The sequence below is a fragment of the Setaria italica genome, chromosome VII (genome assembly GCF_000263155.2).
Source record: "Setaria italica strain Yugu1 chromosome VII, Setaria_italica_v2.0, whole genome shotgun sequence".
In the NCBI taxonomy this organism is placed as follows: Eukaryota; Viridiplantae; Streptophyta; class Magnoliopsida; order Poales; family Poaceae; genus Setaria; species Setaria italica.
This window is the reverse complement of record NC_028456.1, coordinates 26,395,539-26,415,184: the sequence shown is the minus strand read 5'-3', so window position 1 is coordinate 26,415,184 and position 19,646 is coordinate 26,395,539. Positions and strand designations below refer to the sequence as shown.

The 19,646-nt window shown below is 40.6% G+C and overlaps 1 protein-coding gene across 2 annotated transcripts; it reads right to left on the bottom strand.

The window, feature by feature from the left end:
* Positions 1–800: 800 nt before the first annotated feature.
* Positions 801–15,220, bottom strand: LOC101758317 (uncharacterized protein At3g06530). Of its 2 annotated transcripts, none has more exons than XM_004976366.3 (39): positions 14,944–15,220; positions 14,332–14,545; positions 14,153–14,248; positions 13,942–14,059; positions 13,680–13,853; positions 13,357–13,527; positions 13,177–13,232; positions 12,984–13,073; positions 12,751–12,899; positions 12,493–12,575; positions 12,252–12,380; positions 11,972–12,046; positions 11,692–11,860; positions 11,117–11,256; positions 10,932–11,039; positions 10,460–10,640; positions 10,101–10,198; positions 9,874–10,023; positions 9,627–9,780; positions 8,062–8,219; positions 7,863–7,944; positions 7,610–7,787; positions 7,445–7,520; positions 7,114–7,281; positions 6,937–7,008; positions 6,759–6,863; positions 6,064–6,153; positions 5,553–5,758; positions 5,278–5,479; positions 5,005–5,184; positions 4,587–4,682; positions 4,430–4,497; positions 4,021–4,354; positions 3,700–3,909; positions 2,896–3,579; positions 2,392–2,795; positions 1,943–2,186; positions 1,494–1,664; positions 801–1,340 (listed from the first exon to the last, which is right to left on the bottom strand). In XM_004976366.3, the coding sequence occupies exons 1-39, from the start codon at positions 15,098–15,100 to the stop codon at positions 1,110–1,112; spliced, it is 6,471 nt and encodes a 2,156-aa protein (XP_004976423.1). In that variant the 5' UTR covers positions 15,101–15,220; the 3' UTR covers positions 801–1,109. The 2 variants fall into 2 exon arrangements, with proteins under 2 accessions (XP_004976423.1, XP_004976424.1); XM_004976367.3 differs by having other exon boundaries at positions 7,610–7,784.
* Positions 15,221–19,646: the final 4,426 nt, after the last annotated feature.

The following is a 19,646-nucleotide window of genomic DNA, read 5'->3' as shown; positions in this document are numbered from 1 at the left end:
TGCGGTCCCGGGCATGTCGACATCACTAACACGGCTATATGTACAGATTTATTTAACCCTATCTTTCCAAGTTGCTCAAGCCTTCCGATTTTGTTACTTGCGAAGATGTAAAGAATGCACCGTAATTCCAACAACGTTCACTGCACCTCTGCGAAAACTTTTGGAGAGTTTACCCTACTGGTTATTGCACTTTTGACCTAACAGCAAGCCAAATCTCGACGGTACGTGCTCACTAAAGTGGGTGGGCATCACCATCAGGACGGTAAGTAAGGTTTTCACTTCCAGATCTCAATTTTTCAACCCCGTAGCTTGTGGCCAAATCGGGGCTCCAAATTCAGTGTGAAAGTGATCTGTCACTCTTTTGTCAGGGCCGAAGAGACCGAGGCTCCCTGCCTCCCTCTTGCTACTACAACCATGTGGCCTTACGCAATCAAATTTCCTGTGACGGTCAGAATTCAGAAACCAATCCAATCTGTCATCATATGTAATGATACAAACAATTCCGGCAATCATGCCGAGCAAAGAAAAACAACCACTCAGTATATCACGGGGCTTTGATTTACACCCAAGAAACAATAAAAAAAAAGGGTCCAGGATATCAGAAGCTTTAACTGCTCCATGTGCTGTTGTTCCTGGCACGTGCTTACATGGTGCCCTGGTGCGGAGGGTGCGGTGCGGATCACCCAAAAGTCACCCATGCACACCCAACCAATCTTGACAGCACATTTACAAATTACAACAGTTTAAAGATGTCCATCACTTGCCACACGTGATTTATCATAGGACAAGTAAGCAAGTCGGAACGTAATTCCCAATAAAAGAACTCAATAGATCAGGTCAAAACATGATTCAGGTCCAAACTAGTACTAGTACAGATTTGAAACTGTATTTTTTAAATTTTTATTAGTGCAACTTACAAAAGATTTGATGCATATGACCGATGCCATCTACAGGTAATGAACATGGTTGATGTTCTACAGTTCAGCGCAAGGGAGTAGATTGTGACTGAGCATATTAGATGCATATGATCGATGTGATATACAGGTAATGAGCATGGCTGATGCTCTACAGTTCAGCCCGAGGGAGTAGATTGTGGCTGACAGTCAGCCTCACAGGTACTGCCGGAGGCTTTCGCCACTGAGGGTTTCCATCTCTTTCAAGATCTCCTGCGACAGTGTCTTGACAGGAAGCTCCACATCCTCGAGTAATTCGCCTAGGAACGGGATGGTTTCCGGGAGAAGACCGACGTATTCCTCCTTCAGGTGTTGGACCATGTACCTGACAACCTTCAGGCCCAGCAATTTGGGGCGAACTTTATCGCTCCTTGTCTGCATCAGCACCTGCAGTTTTATGACAAATCTGTAAGACACAGGGAGGGCGTACAATGATAAAGGATTGAACCAGGCATCAGGGTTTTGGATGAACTTTTTTTTTATATCATGTTTAGTGCATCTCTAGTTTATGAAATACTGGGTGTGTTGTTAGGTTCTCACCTCATGGTTAAGAGGCTTCCAAAGAACATCCGAGCGTGCCGTGACTGCCATTTGCCCCAAGCACAAAACAATAGCTTCATCTACTTCTTCAACCGATGGAGCATCCACAGCTGATTCAATAGATTCTGGTGGTTCCACAACAAACTGGGAAACAATCGGCTTTAAGAGAACCTGCAAACATCAAACATATAAAAAATATAACATATAACGGCATTCACATAAAAGTTGCATGGAAGAAACAAAGGCAGAACATATGGTTCAATTGAACAATATTTGCATATTGGCCAAGTAAGCTTCATTCAGGAACAGTGACATTGCCCTATTCTAATCCAATTTGTAAAAAATTACTACAGAACATGAAAGGTCAGTTGTCCTGCACTTTTACCAGGTGTCCTGTGAACAGTGGTAAGGAAGCACTTGCTTGTACTATGAAGTATGAACCAACTAACCTGGAAATTAGAGGAATCTAGGACCTTCTGCTCATTATCATAAAGGAAACACTTGTGTAAGGACTTCAAAATCAGAGCTCTAAGATTCCACAGTTTTAGTCCCCATAAATTATCCTTCTGTTCAACTTGAACATCAAGTTTGGCCTTCTTTTTCTTCTTTTGCTTGCAACCGGCCAAAGCATCTTCTAACAGATATTGTACAGATCCCTCAAGTAGGTACTTGAAGTAAGGTGTAAACAAGGACCTTCACACACAAATTAAATAATTAATCAATTGGTAAAGAAACATAAGGCAGCATGTAGTTGAAAATAGCATGCTTTGGTTGACTACAATAGATCAATAGCTGGATATTGACAAGTAAAAAAAAAAGGTAGAATGAAGCTTGAAGCGGCTGTCATCTCTAGTGAGTATGCTCTGAGAATAACTTCCAGATACAGAAATGGACATACCTGTGTTGTTCAGCAAGTTTGTTGATCAATTTGTAAAAAGAAATTGCACGGTCCAAACTTTTCTTCGATGACGATTGATCAACTTCAGACTCGGCCCATTCCAAAGTGCGAAGAAATAGTGGCCTAAAAGTGCCCTCTGTAAGCTTCATTGTGAGAGTGATTATGGCATGAATAATACTTTGCTCCACAATATTGATATTCTTCAAAGAGTCAGGATGTTGGCGACGGATATCAAGAGCGGCTAAACAATGTTCATATATTTTCACATGGTAAGTTCCTACAGCCAGCCTGTCCATTGTACTAACAAGACTAGCAAGCATTTGGAATGCCAATGAAAGGCTAGCTTCCCCACAATTAGGAGCAACAGAGTACAGATCCAGTAAAGGAGGAAGAATAAGCCGGACCTGCAGTGACAACAACTTGATTAAATCTTAGGAAAAATAGAAGCAATCATTGTTCATCATAGGACCCATAAATAAATTGAATAATTTAGATGAAACATACTGGAACTTTCTCAGTCAGTAGCTTCCGAACATCAGCTGCTTTTGCATCTAATCTGGTATCCATATGAGAACTACATTCAGGATGCAATACCACCAGATCAAGTATTTCCTTCAAATATGGATTAACAAATTCACCCAGCTTTTCCACAACCACCTCAATCGTTGTCAGTGAAGATAGCAGCATAGCTGTATCTTGGTTCGAAAGCCTGGTGGTTGCTTTAGTAGAACCATGGGCATAACTTCCACTTGGGCAACATGAAACCTGATGTGCTATTAGCATTATATTTTTCACGACTAATGGGAGTTGTGGTAAAGCTTTTGATCCAAGCACATCTATCAGAGAGCCAGCAGTATGAATTAACCCGGAAGACATAGCTGCATCAGCAGAGCCAATGTGATTAATGATTGTTGAGAGGCACTTGCTGTAAACTGGATCATCAGAGGGGTATTCTTTTGCTAGCGTTTCAAGCGAAGAAATAGCAGCAATTTTCACCGAAGTATCCGAATCAACCACTCTGTCAATCAATTCAAGAATCTTTAAGCACAAGTTGCTGAAATATGGACCAGATATCTTGTCCACTTTGATCGCAGTAATAACAGAGCTATGCTTCAGTTTTCGTGCTTTGCTTTGCTTGTTCTGAACCAAGCTGTTTCCTCTTGCAGTTTCGGACAATATCCCAAGTGCCTGTAGAGAAGTACAGATCGATTATCATATGGAATCAATGGTTTTGGTTTCCAAAGAGCTCAATTAGTTAAAAAGTACTGCACAACCAGAAGAAAAAAAAATCATCTACCCAAAATGTACCTTTCTTTTCACAAGACTGTCTGAATGATCCAGCAACTGAGTAATTCCTCTGAAATATGTCGAAGCACTCATCCATCCTGTAATCGTCTTGAGTATTGTGTTTGCAGAATCTCTGAGTTCTTTTATAATATCACCAGAAATATCTCTCTTTTTATCTTTGGTATACACAGTACACAGGACAACTTCCTCCATAAGTGCTCCAAGAGAACCCTATAACAGTGAAATGAATATGACAACAAATCTATATTAACTAGGCTCCTAGAATGAAACACAGCATAGATAAACACATCAAAAGATAAACAGTTTGGACAAATGAGCAACCTGGATAAAATTAGCAGCATCGTCAGCTTCAAGCTCAAAAATCAACTCTGTGTCTTGCAACTTAGACAGAACAAGCCTCATTGCCAAATGTAGCATAAGATGTACACCTTGCTTCTCATGCACCCTGATTTCTTTTAGTAGCTTACTCAAACATGGAAACCATAATTTATAGGAATATTGGTCAGTAACATTGGCAGCCAATCCATATTCCCACTCCTGTGACAAAGCACTCAAGCTTCCATGATGCTCAGAAAGAGGGTGTGAAATCCGCTCAACCAACGAGTGCAGCAGATGCATGATCACAGTACTTAAATTACTTTCCTTTCCTAAGGTCCTGAAGACAGTATAATGAATTTAGATGGCTTACCATTAAATATGAGGATGTTAAAGAATTTAAGATAGAAAATACCTCAAGATGTAAACCATGAGCGTCAACCGCCTATGTTCAGGAATATCTGCTAAAGCTTTAATAAATATCTGCAACATCAGTACACAGTCTATTAACTGACTGACCTATGGTCAAGAAAATGTAAAGAAGAAAGGAGCTTCAAGGAAAACTATTGAACCTGAAGAAGCTTTTCTATACTTGAGGTCCTTGATAACCAACATGGAACTAAGACAGATAGTAAATCCTCTAAAACACGTTGAGAATGGCTATCATCCTGCAAATTAAGAAGAAGAAAAAAGCAAAAGAAAAATGTTACAGGAAAAAACTAAAATAACCTGGGTAGCATTAATTTCACAAAGTGATAAAAAAATAGAACTAGCTTGAGAAAGACACTTAAAAAACTAGATCTATTTTTAAAATAAAACAAACACAGGCAACAATTATGAGTGTGAATTGGTTGGCCACACTTTAGAACAAAGTCCCTTATACTAAAAGAAAAATTAAGAAATAACTCAAGAGGAACTCCAAGCTGTAGTGAAGGTCTATCAACAACAAAATGCATAAAGGTTAGCTGTCCCCAAGGATATTATGCAAACCTGTTTTATAGCATCCCCAATAGCAACAAATAAATCAACAATACTCTCTGACACCACTTGCGGGCAAGCCTTTCCCAAAGAAGCTATCAAGGAAAACCCATGATTCCGAGTTCCTACATCCTTGACGGACCGTATGTACTCAATAAGAAGATCAACATCTGAGCTGCTGAACATTGCACCCTGCAGACATATGTAATCCATGAATACAAACAAAGAAAGCAGCTTTCAAAATATAACAGGAGTAAGCAGTTGAAAATCAGCATAGCAAAGTACTTCGTGGCTCGAATGCAGTGTATCCGTAATATCTTTGAGGACCAGCAGTATCAAGTGCTGAGATTCTTTCACGGAGCTGGATAAATCAGGGGTTTCAGATGAGGTATCATGTTGGTTGGTATGCTGACAAACAATCCCTGAAACCCATTGGTCGGAACGGAGCTTTGATAGAATTTGGAAAAGCGGCTGTAATAGACATGGCCTGCATGATGGTGAAACGTAAGACATATGCAGCATAGGGTACTTAGAAACAAATTAGTTCTGTAGTACCAGACCTTTGGTTCACATCTTTCTTAAGAAACAAAATATCTAGAAGAGAGACAAGAATAGAAGCTATAGGTCTTTCTCCAAATAACTCTTCAAAACTGCTAGATGCATCACGACTCAGACCATCCTTTCTCTTTGTTCTTTTTGACTGTCCTCTTGCACCACCAAGCGCAACAATTAATTCAATAAATTTCACCACAATGGAAGCATGAACCTGCCACGAGCAGAAGGTAAGCATTGCAGTGTGGGATATGTACAGTAAACATCAACAGTAGGGTAGTGGGCTAGTGGCAATGCCTACTAAATTAATGATACTGTAGCTAAGGCACTCAAAACAACTTGCAGAGGACAACTTTGCATGAATGCCAAATATCAATGAAAGAAAAACAAAGAAAAATAATAGGAAGGATGTAAACCAAATAGCTTGCTAATGATTTCAGCGTAGGAGATCAATATCAAGACATAAAACAAAGACTTAAGCAAAAAGAAAGAAAGAAAGAGAGGGATATCGATACAAACATTAATTCGCAGTAGAGCATCCCGTGTGGCATTTCGAATTTCGATGTTCTCAGTTCGAAACAAAGAAATAAGGCGCCCAAATACTTTTTCCTGCAAAAGCACATCACCTAAATAAGCAATAGTACTCATGATGTTGCGCAATCTACTAATTTCTGAAGAAAGAAACCCATAGGTGGCAGAAATGATAATCTCAACAGATGTCAAAGTAACATAATTTAAGAACAAACAGACGTAAGAAATTGGAATCAAACATGATGACAAGGAGGTGAGACCCAGCAAGTTATACAGCAATGCTGTAGAGTGCATAAATAAGGAGCTACATATTCAGAAAAAAAAAGGGATCAATTATCTATTAGCTTATGCATTCATATTTCATAGGCTCATGGTAGAATTGGTGGCACCTGCTAGCAATATCATCTTTAGCGACACCTAAAACATATAGTACATGAGGCTTTTGCCGGTGTGCTTGTACACAATGCTTAGCTTACAAGAGTTAAGTAAACTATGCAATGGAAAATCACTCTTTGCATAATAATTCAGCAGAAGATAAAAGAAATCCCCAAAAGGTTTAGACTGGGACATTATGTATTCCCTAGATTCTCCAATTAAGATGTGCAAATAATTGAAATAGCACCGAACAAGCTCTTTAATAAAGAATTCAATGCAACATGGGATAATATAATGTAACTTGTAACCTTAGTGTCAGCCTTCAAATTATCAAAGAACACTGGTTGAAGAGTCCGCAGGGCAGTAAGACATGGCATTACAACAACAGGATCATCAGGAGCCAGAGCATCAACCTGAAGTTTTATACAGTCAGTTGAATCCACAAGATAATTTTCAAATGTGTAGATAATAGAAGGTTTTGATCACCTTTAATGCTCTCAACAGAGGTTCGGACATGTTAAAACCAATATTTGCATGATCTGCTACCGACAACAAAACCTACAAAATACTAGTGAGTTAACCACATGGGCAGCAAATGGCTATTATATTTAACTCTATAAGAGCAAGAATGGATATATAGGCAAAACATGATGTGACATGTACCTCCAAAAGCAAGCATAAGATTTGCATTTCATGGGTGGATAAGTTCTTAGAATCATGCTGATTCTGATATTGATCACGACAGTCCAGAAGATCAAAGAACAAAGACTTCACATCCTCTGCCTGAAGTAAGATGCCTCCTACTCCTTTCAGGACTGACAGAAGCATGAACTGCAACATGTTTCAAAATCAACAAGCATCCAAAACAGGTAGTCTATGCATATGCATCTGCCTTAATTTTCTGTGATAGTGACTTGGGTGAAGTGAGTGCTGGTAATGTGCAGGTGTCAATGGGATAAGCTGATTCGACTCGAGATTGCGCAGGTCAACTGACCTTTCCATAAGGAGTGAGCTTTAAAGCGGAGTGCAAGATGAAATGAAGGAGAGCATCTTTTGTTGGCTGGTCAAATCTGATACAGAAACAAAAGTTAGATTTAGATCTCACTAAAAATAAGTATACAAGAAAAATGTATTTGTAGAAGAAAGAAAGGAAGACAACCTTTCATGAAGGTTCTCGGGAACTGTCATGTCTTTGCGTGGGCTTAGCATTGATGAGATATATGCAGGAAGAAATTTTGCATCCGAGGATATCATGGTTTTTTGGTTAACCAATGACTCAAGGAAAATACCAAATGTTGGAGATGACATGCATTGAGGCAATTTGATGGTGTTACCTGCTGATATGTAAGATCATCAGATAATAAACAAATTTGCCCAAGTTGAAAATAAATGTGAAACGAGTTCTAACAGACCATTTCTTGGTAGAGAAGTGCTCAAGCGCTGCCACACCAAAGATAACCCCTCAATACACTTAACAGCAGATGACCTTATATCCTACAATGTAAGAAAAATAAACATGTATTATATTAAATAGACAAGCCGAAGCCAGCAGAAATGAAGCGCCGTTCACAGATTGCTAACCATAAGGTATAAACAGAGATATATTCATACCCTGTTCTCATGAGCAAGTGGGAGAATAACAGAAGGAAAGCCGAGTAGAAGCTTCATGCATATGCTTTCATCCAAGATACTACTTTCAGACGAAGCACACTTAGAACAAATAGAAGCAAGCAAACGGAGACTCTCCACTTGAACTCTATCTGACAAATCTACATCAAACCAGAATTTTCATCAATAATTTGCAAAAGGATGAAGATGAAGGTATATGGATAAATGAGTTGAACAAAATGATAGAAGAGCAATCAAACAATGACTTAGCTACTCATGGTCCTCAATGAACTTGGTTACAATAATGAAAAACTCGGCATGGCAGCATGGTGTAATGCTTGCCACAGTGAATCTCAACTATAGAGAAAACAATGGGGATCAAGGTGCAATGTGGGCTCCTATGGATCTTGGTCTCTTGGATGAGCACCACAGGCCACAGCACAGCTACAGGTGTGGTGCACTAAATTCAGAGTCAAACAGTGGAACTGTGGAACATGTTGGGCAATGTGTTTTTTTATATAAATAAAGATTCCATAATGATAGCGCAGGCATTCTATAAGAAAAATAGAGTGATTTCAGTGCCCCAGGCGTCCATCTTCCCGTTGCAAAAGGAACATGGTACGCCGCATAAAAGAAAAAAAAACATGGTCATCCTACATGTAACAGAAGTTCAATTCAGCATCCTTCATTATTACTTAAAGCAAAAGAAGACCACATGGAGGAAATGGTGGCGGCAATGTAGGGGCAGAGCGCCCTCTGGTTATAGGCCACACCCGCGCAACTTGAGGTTCTTATAAATGCCAGATTGGTTGGCCTGCCCTTTTGAATATTATAACAATTGATTGATTACTAAACAAGATAGCTACTACTAGGTAACAATGACATAGGGCTGTATTGGAAGTGTTAGATAAGCTAAGACAGAGATATATTAAGCTAGGAATATGGTATATTTCTCAGCTGGTTAAGACAGCCGAGACTGAGTCCACTAGGATCCAACATCATGACTGCTTTTCCTTTTCTTCGTTGCATATTTAATGGATAGGGACAAGATCCATACAGTACAACAATTGCGGATTTTTGGTATTTTTCTCAACAACTTATCATGCACTACTCTTTTTTCCAAAGGAACTCATGCACTAATTGCAGTTAGGGAGGTCCAATTCATTGGCCTAACTAAGGACCTGTTTGGATCCCACCAACTAAACTTTATCTGAGAACCTGTTTGGATCCCTAGCTAAAGTTTAGCTAGTGTCTTACCTACCAGCCAGCTGAAGTTTAGTTTTAGCTGGTTGGCCCCAGCTAAAGCAGCTAAACTTTAGCTGGGTGAATCCAACCAGGGCCTAATTTTCCAAAGAAGGAAATCTCAACCTGACAGAACATTAAGGATATACAGAAATAGGCTGATTGTGAAACAAAATAAAAAGTTAGGCCTGTAAAAAACAAAGCCAAAGAATAATTCCAAGGTTAGATAAAAGCGCTACACCAAGAAACAATGACAGTTGCTCTTCATCAGGCACAGGTTAGTAACAGAATAATCTTAGCTTAAGCAGTGAACAAACGTAGCAAACCTTCATCCAGAAAGTACTTTGAAATAAATTGAAAAGGTGCTCCAGTGCAATTAATGATGAGATACTGTAAGTGCTTCTGAAAGATATTTTTGCCAGGTGACGTAACAAAGAAGAGAAACAAATCATCGAGCATTGCATTTCCACCACTGCCAATCTGCAAATAACATAAATACAGCATAGAGCATGACATTCTCATAAGTGAAGCGAGAACAATAGGTGATGTTGCTATTGCTTAACAGTTACATACCATCGAGTTCTGCTTAATATAGGAGGACTGCACCTTTAGAAGACCCCAAAATATACAGACAATGATTCTAGCATTCAATGCCTCTGTGTCACTGTTGAAAATATGCTTTACCAATTCTATACTGCACTTCTCCAGCTTGTCAATGCTTATCTGTAAAGTAAAAGTGAGAGTTCAAGACCAAAGAATATCGGCAAATCATTTAATGTTCAATGGTAAATTGTAAATACCTCATCACCAACACCATTATCTTCAGGCTGTACGTGATGCCATTCATCCTTCAGGAATGGCAAACAAGCTTCACAGAGACTCACTTGCTTGTCCAAAGCTGAAAAGAAACAAGAAAAGACAGTCATCCTATGTGGGGGGACTTATCATATACCAGATGCTATTAAGTCACCAGGAGAAACAAATCACAATATAAGAACTTTAAAGAGTAAATAAGCATTTTTCTGGATGTTTCAATAATAATAGTCAGCAAACAATTCTCAGTAACAGAAGATAGTAGTATAGCACAGATTTGTTGTTGCAACTATCATAACTGCTGCCACAATGGTATATCAAAGCATAACAGCAAATATGACCATACCTTCTGAGGGAACTAGTGCTTGCAATACCACGAGTAGAAACACAGTTCTAGAAAATCTAGTTCCTCTTCCAGAGTTAGCCAACCACTCCACGTGCTTATTTGGGTTAGCCAGGAAAGTTTCAGCAAAAGCTACGATATTCTTCATGTTAATGGAAGCGATGGAGTCTGCACTCATGTTCTCCTGCAACATAATGAATACAAGAATTAAATAAAAGTAAACAGAACATAATCATATCATCTACATTGATATTTCAAGAGACATTTCGACCATAAACACTATGTCCTAACTCCTAACATATCGAGACCTACATGTGTAAGGGGTTCAAGATGTGTATGTTGGCATACCTAACAAAATATGTGCAACAATGTGCTAATTGTGAAAAAGAAATGAATCGCCTTCATCCAATATGATTACACTAAAGGTCAACGCATCAGAGACAAGATGAGCTGTCTGGCAATTAAGAAACCTCACCTTCATTTTCTGAACAGTGACCTCATCATATACAAGAGAACTACTCGTGTAGAATTCCCATTGTATTTTCTTAGCTAGCTCCAAGGCCTTTAAGTTCACTCTAAGAGTCTGTTACATTTCAACATTGAGAGTAAGAATAAATGCAAGAAAAAAAGGGAGATCTTGAAATAAGTCAAATCAATAACCTTTGGGTGAACAATAAGAAGACGAAAAACTACTGCAGCTATGTCCTTGGCATGTTCCATGTGATGAAGTTGATATTCCATAACCATCTTTTCCAAGCAAGAAACAGCGACATCAGACGCCTTTGACGCTTTTGAACCACCTGCAGGAACATAAAACAAATTCCTTTAGTTGGGATGAACATTTTCCATGGGGTGTATCGTCGTATCAGGATCACAAAAGGATAAATATAGGAAGACAGACCAACAACTCTTAGGTAAAATGGATATAAAGTGGTGTAGAACCGTGTTTGTCTGGTTTGGCTGTCCAGACTACAAGACGTTACTTGTTGCATTTTGTGTCAATCTCTATCTCTATTTTTTTAACATCTTACATGAATAGGTTAGTTAGTATCAACTTTATGGCTATATGCTCAAATTGCACGCACTAGCTATGATATCTTGTAAGTAGATGATGCACACTGTAAGAAGCTAAACCATATAAATGATTCCGCACTCCCATCTTTCACAGAAGTAACAAAATAAAATCACCCTATTGGACCACTAGCAAAGAAGTAAATATTAGAAACATTACGCACCTTTGTTAATGATTTTGATGCACTTGGTGAGCACATCATCATATGCTTTTAGTAGGCTTTCAGGACTGGCAACAGCAGCTAGTCCTTCTATGGACAAGGCAGCTTGGACAACACTTAGATTATCATCATACAAACTGCGTAATATTGCATCTTGTATATTGACAAGTTTCTGCAGAAACTCAGAAATAACAATACAAGATCATCACTTGAGGAAATCTTTAAACGAACAACAAACATATAAATAATAAACACATCTCCACACAACAATATAGATGATTACCCGTGGATTTAGAGTACTGTTGGTGAAGATGCCAGATGTAGCAATTTTTGAGAGAGCAGACTGGCGAACCATAGCCTGCATCATGGATGAAATTGTACTCCATTAGAGGCTAGAAACGATAACAACACAAACTAATCCGGGGAAAAGGGCTATTGTAGCAAAGTACTCAACAACAAAATATAATATGAACAAGGGCCAGTAATTCTTCTAGAGTTTAGAGGCAGTGATAAATTCACCAAAATTTAGAAGTAAATTCACATGAAGCTCCATCAACATGTACCTTTGGATGGTCCAGACTGAACCAAATGTTTGAATCAGATATTTCAGTTGGCATTTTCTTGCTGTCATCAAACACTAAGCCGAACATTTCAGATATAGAATCCCCTCCCGTTGAGTTAATTTCAGATTTCTGATAAATAAAAATATCAGAATTCCAAAAATGGAAGGTTAACAAGAACAGAGAGAACAAGAGCCAAGTGCAGCAATAAGAACTGATAAGCTTCATGTCTATCATCTTGTACCTCAAGAAATTTACGAATAGCATCATGTAGCTCCAATGGATATTTTATTTCGATCGCACTCAAGATTTTCTTAGCCCAAATGCCTGAAGAATAATAAAATATCAGTTAAGGTGAAATGGTCATGTCATAGATGATACAATATATATGAAACTACTGATTGTAGAGAACACAATCATATTTTTCAAATAAATGAATGCACAAAGAACAAAAAATTATTCGATTAGTTTAAAACAGATTTGAAAAGGGTGTTACAGTTACCTGCACGATCTATATCTCGGTTTCCAGTGGCCCGAGATACCTTGCTACAGCTGCCAAGAACCTTGCTCACAATTCTTTCAACAGATTTCTCCATTGGTAGAGTCTCAATAGTCTCCATGAAGTGTGTGTGACAGGAATCATCAGAAGCGCTGTTAACGTGTTAAGGGTCAAACATTCATAAACACCAGGAAGGGAAGCTATGCACAAATAATCACATTTCATAACCAATTTACCTGTAGTCAACCAATGATTCAACGTAAAGCCTAATGAATCTCTCGATATTGTACTCACTGGATAATACAGAAAGTACACCAGAAAAATCCCTGAAAAAAGTTTACCACAAGAATACAATGCTTGACGGCAGAAGAGCGAAACAGAAAAGAAGAAATATATACTGCGATGCTATGACTAAAACAAAAGGTAAACCTGATGTCCTTCAAAATCACAAGTGCCTTCTTAGGGAAGTCATGGACCGATTGTGACTGCAAAATTAACAGACAGTTACCAATACTTCTATCCTGGCATCACCTGTATTGGGATCAATATTTACATAGTACGGCAGCCTTTCTTAAGGATATGTACGGGAAATAAGTTAAAAGTCCATACCTGAACAAGACTTATAATAGCCATCACCGTGACACGAAGCCATGGTAAGTCAACTGACTCAAATGCATCATGTTGTGCAGTCCTTGCAACAAAGAAAATCAAATTTTGCACAAGTTTTGGTGCTAGAGTTGCCCGCGTTGCAAGTACTCCAACAATCATCAGAGCACCAGCCTGGTCATAAAGATCCATCACGACAGCACAGCAAGCAAGATGTCAATAGTCAGTCGAGAATTGCAAAAATAACAGGAAAGAAAGAAAATAAAAGAACATTAAGAAGTCAATCTTGAAAAAGGTGCCACATAAAGTTGCAAATTCAAGCTGACCTTATAATCCTGATCTCCCGTTATTTCCGGATTAAGAGAGTCAAACACAAATCCCAATACCCTCTGCACTATATCTGTGTCAAGCTTCTGGACAGCACCCAAGCACTCCACAATCACAGCAGTGCAAAAGCAGACGACTGTCCTTGAGTGACTGAATTCCTTTGTTGGTGAAGCCTGGAAGTAAAGAGAACCATCGATTAGAAAGCTCCAAAAGCATGGCAGAAGCCTACCATGAAAAAGGTGAAATAACTTTTGGACTTACGTAGTTACAGAGGGTCTCCAGCACAGCCTTATCCCTGATGCACTGCTGCACTAGAACACTCCTGGGTGGCGGTGCACCTGAGGACTTCACGCCATCAAGAAATGCCCACTTACTATTCCTGAAAACACATCATCAAGCAGGTAATAAGTTAGCAATGCAGACAAAAGGGGGCAAATAAGTGTCAATGTCAATCCACAACCAGCACACTCACCCTAAGTTGAGCAACTGCACAATCCGAACAAATGCATGTGTATCATGGTACGGCAGTGCGCTCAGCAGCAACTCATCCAAATTGTATACATGCACCCTACATGAACGTTCCACCATCAAAAGGAGAATAAGCTTAGACCTCACAGGATCATCATAAAAGCAGCTGAGCTTAGTTCATACAGGTATCGGCGGATAAGGTATTCAAGTGTCTTCAGGGCAGATGGAAGATGCAAATAGCCAGCTAGAAGGCGAAGGTAGGTGGAGATGGACTTGTTGAGTTTGTCATTCTCCTTGGGTGTTAGCTGTTCGCGGTTCACCTCTAGGCTAGTCTCCCTGAACAGAGTGTTGCTGTACCTAGCAAACCTCTCGTCCACACTGGCAAGGTGCTCCAACCCTACAAAGCAATTTGAATCAAATACTGTAACGGAAGGGAAGCTTTTGATTGAAGTACTTCATATGGCAAACTAGCTTGTTTGATTCGAGATATTAGCGGTACAGAACTTAGTTTGATTTGAGGTATTAGTGAAGTTTAGAAAATCACAGGAACGACTGCAGAAGCATGTAATTAGGTGTACTGGGATCAACCAGCAAATAGCCCACCAAGGAAATTGATTGAAGTAATAGGGGAGCTCGAATAAGAACCGAATGAGACAAACATGATTTTTAGCACGCTCGGGTTAGCGAAACAAAACTCCTCACTGCTGTTCAAATGTTGGATGGTCTAAAAAAAGGCAAAGTAAACAAAGCAACATCATCCTAGAATCGATTGGGTCGGTGATTAGTGGTAGGCACCAGAGAGGGCGATGGGCAGGATGGCGCGGAGGTCGATGTCGGCGGCCTCCTTCGCATCGAAGAGCACCGACGGCCGGGTGATGGGCCGTCGCGCCGGCTCGGGCGCAGCGCCAAGCGCCGACTTGATGGCCTGCAGCTGCGACGCGATCGACGCCATCGCCGGCAACTTGTCTCGTTAGCGTTGGCGTTGGCTTCGGGTGGTGGGAGCTGGTGCCGCCGCCGCTGAACCCTAAACCCTGCGCGGCGGTAGGCGAAGAGAAGCGGCGGCGCGAGGGGTCGGGACAGAAACAATGGAAGTGGTCGGATTTTGTGGTGGTGTTAAGTCTGTTAGAAAGTAATGGGCCAGGTGGAGCTCACATGGCCCAGTTGCCCGGCCCGCTATTTCACTGGGCCTACAAACTAGAAATGAGGAATTTTTTTATATTTTTTATTTTAATATTTTGCAAAAATATATATCCTAATAAAAAAATTACAAATCTATACCGTCGTTTGAAACGGTTATAGCCAAACCTTACCGCTGGTTGAACTGGCAGAATATCCTCTGAGTAGTACATTTTCAAAAAATTATAACTATATGAACTTGATGGAAATAAACTTTATATGAAAATTGTAGATCTCGATAACTTTATATAAAAATTGTAAATCTTGATAACTTTATAAATCAAACTTTTTTTCATTTGGTGTCATCCTGGTGCTCAAATAATCCACACCAGTTTCAAATCTAAAATTCAAATTTTAGATTGAAATTGGGCAGCACACTTTCAAAAAATCATAACTAATTCATATGAACTTGGATAGAGATACGTTTTATATGAAAATTGTAGCTCTCGACAAGATTTACAACTTTGTAGTTCAAAGTGTTTTTCATTTGGAGTCATCTTGATCCTCAAATAATCGACACAATTTTCAGATCTAAAACTGAATTTTAGATCTGAAATTTTTATTAATTATTTGAGCATTAAGATGGATTAAAATGAAAAATGTTTGAACTAAAAAGTTGTAGATCTTGTTGAGATCTACAATTTTTATATAAAGTTTATCTCCATCCAAATTTTCATTTAGCTATAGCCGTTATAGATTTGTAATTTTTTTATTAGGACATATATTTTTACAAAATACTAAAATAAAAAATAAAAAATTCAGAAATGAGGCTGGTGGAGGAAAAGGAAAAAAAACTCTAGTTTGGTTCATTTTCGACCTTCAGTATAAACCTGCTAGTCCATAGTCTTGTAATTTCGGACACTCTTTGATTTAGTTTGCCTCATCCACAACTTTTTTTCCTTCTCTGCTCTGGGCCTCGCAAAATGGCCAGTTTTTTTATTTTTAACCCTTTTTTTTCTTTATTTTTAAAAATAACCTCAGCGGGGGTTTATTTGCGCGGCCTAACCCTTTTGGCCGCGCCAGACCGCCTGGCGCGGCAGGAAGATGCTGCCGCGCCACATGCACTGGCGCGGCAGCCCCCTGCCACGCTGGCGCCGCGGGTCAGCGGCGACCCGCGGCGCCAGGCGGGCGCTGACGTGGGCCGCGCTTTCGCCGCGCCGGCCCGCCTGGCGCGGCAGCTGCCGCGCCAGGCGGCCTGGCGCGGCAGGGCCAACACTTAGGCCCCGCGCCGGCTCCCTTCCTCCTCCCTCCCTCCTTTCTTCCTCCTCCAGAAACACCACACAGCAGCACGTTGCAGCGCCGGCCCCCGCCACCCCACCCCCAAATCCACCAAAAATCCGGCGATTTTGGTAGGGGAAAGTAGTGGGAATCGATCCCTGCTTCGTGTGGAAGGTATTCCCCTACTTATTCTCGTGTTTTACCGTTGCATTTGGTAGATCGGAGGATGTTTAGGTGACTTAGGGTTAGGTTAGTGATTTGAAATTTCAATGAAATGCAATGATGTTTTGTGTTAGATGATACGTAGTTCATACGCAATTGAGTCTCTGCCCGCGATATTGACGTGTAGAACTTGTTGAATGCTTCGATTTAGGTATATATTCATCCAATTGTGTGGTTTACATGACATGTATTTTTTCTATATGTTCAATTAATTAGTCTCATTTTTGTTTCAGTGTTTGTATTTTGTAGATCGAGTGTTTACATTTTATCAAAATGATGTATATAGCTAGTATGGATTACGTGTGTAAAGTTTATTTGTGTATTAAATTTGTTGCACTTGATTTACAGGTGAGATGGCGTCGTTTGGTTCTGAATACAAACGGCGTAGGTGGTATGTGCGTTATGTGGGCGAGTCCAATGTTGCTGGTCCCGTACCTCCTGCTCATCCGGTACCACTTTGTAGATGTGGCGCGCAAGCAGAGGTGAAACAATCAAGGCATCCAAAGACAGCCGGAAGAGCCTTCTATGTATGCAAATGGATTTTTGATCCATTGCCTGCCGCACCTTGCGATTTCTTTCAGTGGATCGATGGACCCGACAAATATGATCCTAGGATCCGCCTATTCCCATATCATAGCACAGAGCTTAAACCATACCATAAGTTTAGGCGTTGGGTTCCTCCTCCACCAAACCCACCTAGGATGACCGATGAGGAGAAGCAGGAGGCTGCTTGTAGGCGTGTGAGGGATCCTCCCATGTGCAAGTGTGGTGTTCCTGCTAAGCTTATGCGTCCTAACTTAGGGGATCCACCTAAGTTTACTCCATTCTTTCGATGCTCCCTAAAGACTCATGTAAGTATATTACGAGAATATTAGTATGTCGTTGGTAGTTGGAGAAGCGTTTTGTAGTTACTTTACATCTGAGTAGTTCACGTCATGGGTTTTTTGCAGGATGGGTGGCCGTTGTGTGATTTCAATGAGTATATATACGGCCCAATGGTAATGTGGCCAACAGAGGAGGAAGTGCGGGAGTTTGAAAGTGAAAATGCACCGTGGCCGTGTGTGTCCTCTCCTAGTGATAGATGCAAGTGTGGTATATTGGCAACAGAAGGTGTGGTGCCTTCTGAACTTGGATATGGTTCGTTCTGTGGAAATGCACATGGCGATTACTGGGTTAGTAAATACTCGTCTCTTATGTTTTATGAAGGTTGTAACTTGGTTCAAATTTGTAAGAATAATGAATTGTTGTTGCAGGAGGGAAGGACATGTGATTGGGAAGATTTTTGTGGTCGATATGATTTGTTATTAAAGTTGGGAAATACATCGGAACCATGGAAGTTAAGGAAAGAACAAGAAATTAAAGAAAAGATTAGGAAAAAGTATGATGTGCCTATTCCTGACGACGACTTGCTTTGGGGAAAAATATATCAAGATATGGTGCATGAGACTGGAGTGAAACCTAATGGATTTTATGCAAGGGAAACTATTATTAAGTATTGGAGGCAAAATAGATCCAAGTATCCACGACCTCTAACTGAAAATGAGAAGAGAGAAAATAGGAGGAAGTTGCAGGAGGAGAGGGACTTGGAGAAACAAAGGTTGATGGAGGAAAGAGATCGCTTAGGTTATGTGGTTGATCCGAATGTGAAATACCCTGAGGGTTCATGGGAACAATATTTGCAACAAAAAGCGGCAAGAAAAAGAAGGCTTGAAATGGAAGAGTTACAACAACAAGCGGAAGAGGCACAGATGGAGACGATGAAGGCTCTTGTTGCCGATTTACCTGTTGGTAAGATTAATGTCGATAAGAAAGGCAAGGGAGTTGTTGTTGCCGGAGATGTTGATGATGATGATGATGACGACGAGTTACTATATGAAGGTGACTCGGACTAGATGAACGTGTTCATGTAGCTGGATCATGTTTCTCTGTAGCTGTGAAAACAATGTAGAACATTATGTTTATGTTTATTCTGGGAACTACAATTAGTTGTCAAAAACTATTTTCATTTCCGAGAGAACTATGTTCAGACGCATCAAAGTTTGCCGTGACATGACTGGCTTCTTGTGGTCTCGCCCCTTCCCTCTATTCTAAGATTATCGTAGTGGTTGATGAGATGAGAAACGAAGTGAGGTCAAGGAAACGTGATTCCAGGTACGCCCGTTCCTCTACATCGTTTGACTATCAAAGTCAGGTCAAATGTAGGTGAGTGTTGCGCCGGATTTGTTTCTGTCTTTTGTTGAATCTTTTTCACGGCTCGATAGATTCTTTGGAATTCAATCAATCAATTACGAAACAAGTTTAAATTCGAACGGGTTTTCAAAGCACAAAAACGCGTAAGAATAAAGAATTGAATTAAAAGGCAGCCTTGCCGCGCCAGGAGGCCTGGCGCGGCAGGGCTGTGCTGCCGCGCCAAGCGCAACCTACTTTCAGTAGGTTTCGCCGGGGGCTAGCCGTGCCGCGCCAGGCGGCCTGGCGCGGCAGAGCTGTGCTGCCGCGCCAAGCGCAACGGGTTTTCAGTAGGTTGCGCCGGGCCTTGCCGCGCCAGGCGGCCTGGTGCGGCAGGGCTGTGCTGCCGCGCCAAGCGCAACCTACTTCAGCGGGAGACCCCAGTTCAGAACGTTGCCCCGACGGGGCGCCTGGTGGGGCACGGATGGGTGATTCGTATAAATGGACGGACATGTATGATCGAAACGCCGCAACTTAGTCTTTTACAAATGTGACATGAATAAACCTAGCATGCTTCGTCCTTCACCACGTTAGTCTGTACCCTAACGTGACATGGATAAACGTAACATGCAAGAATTGAGCACATGATACGTACAGTGGGGTGACCGCCGCTCATCCCCAGGGCTAATACGATCTCTTGGGCGACACTCCCTCTA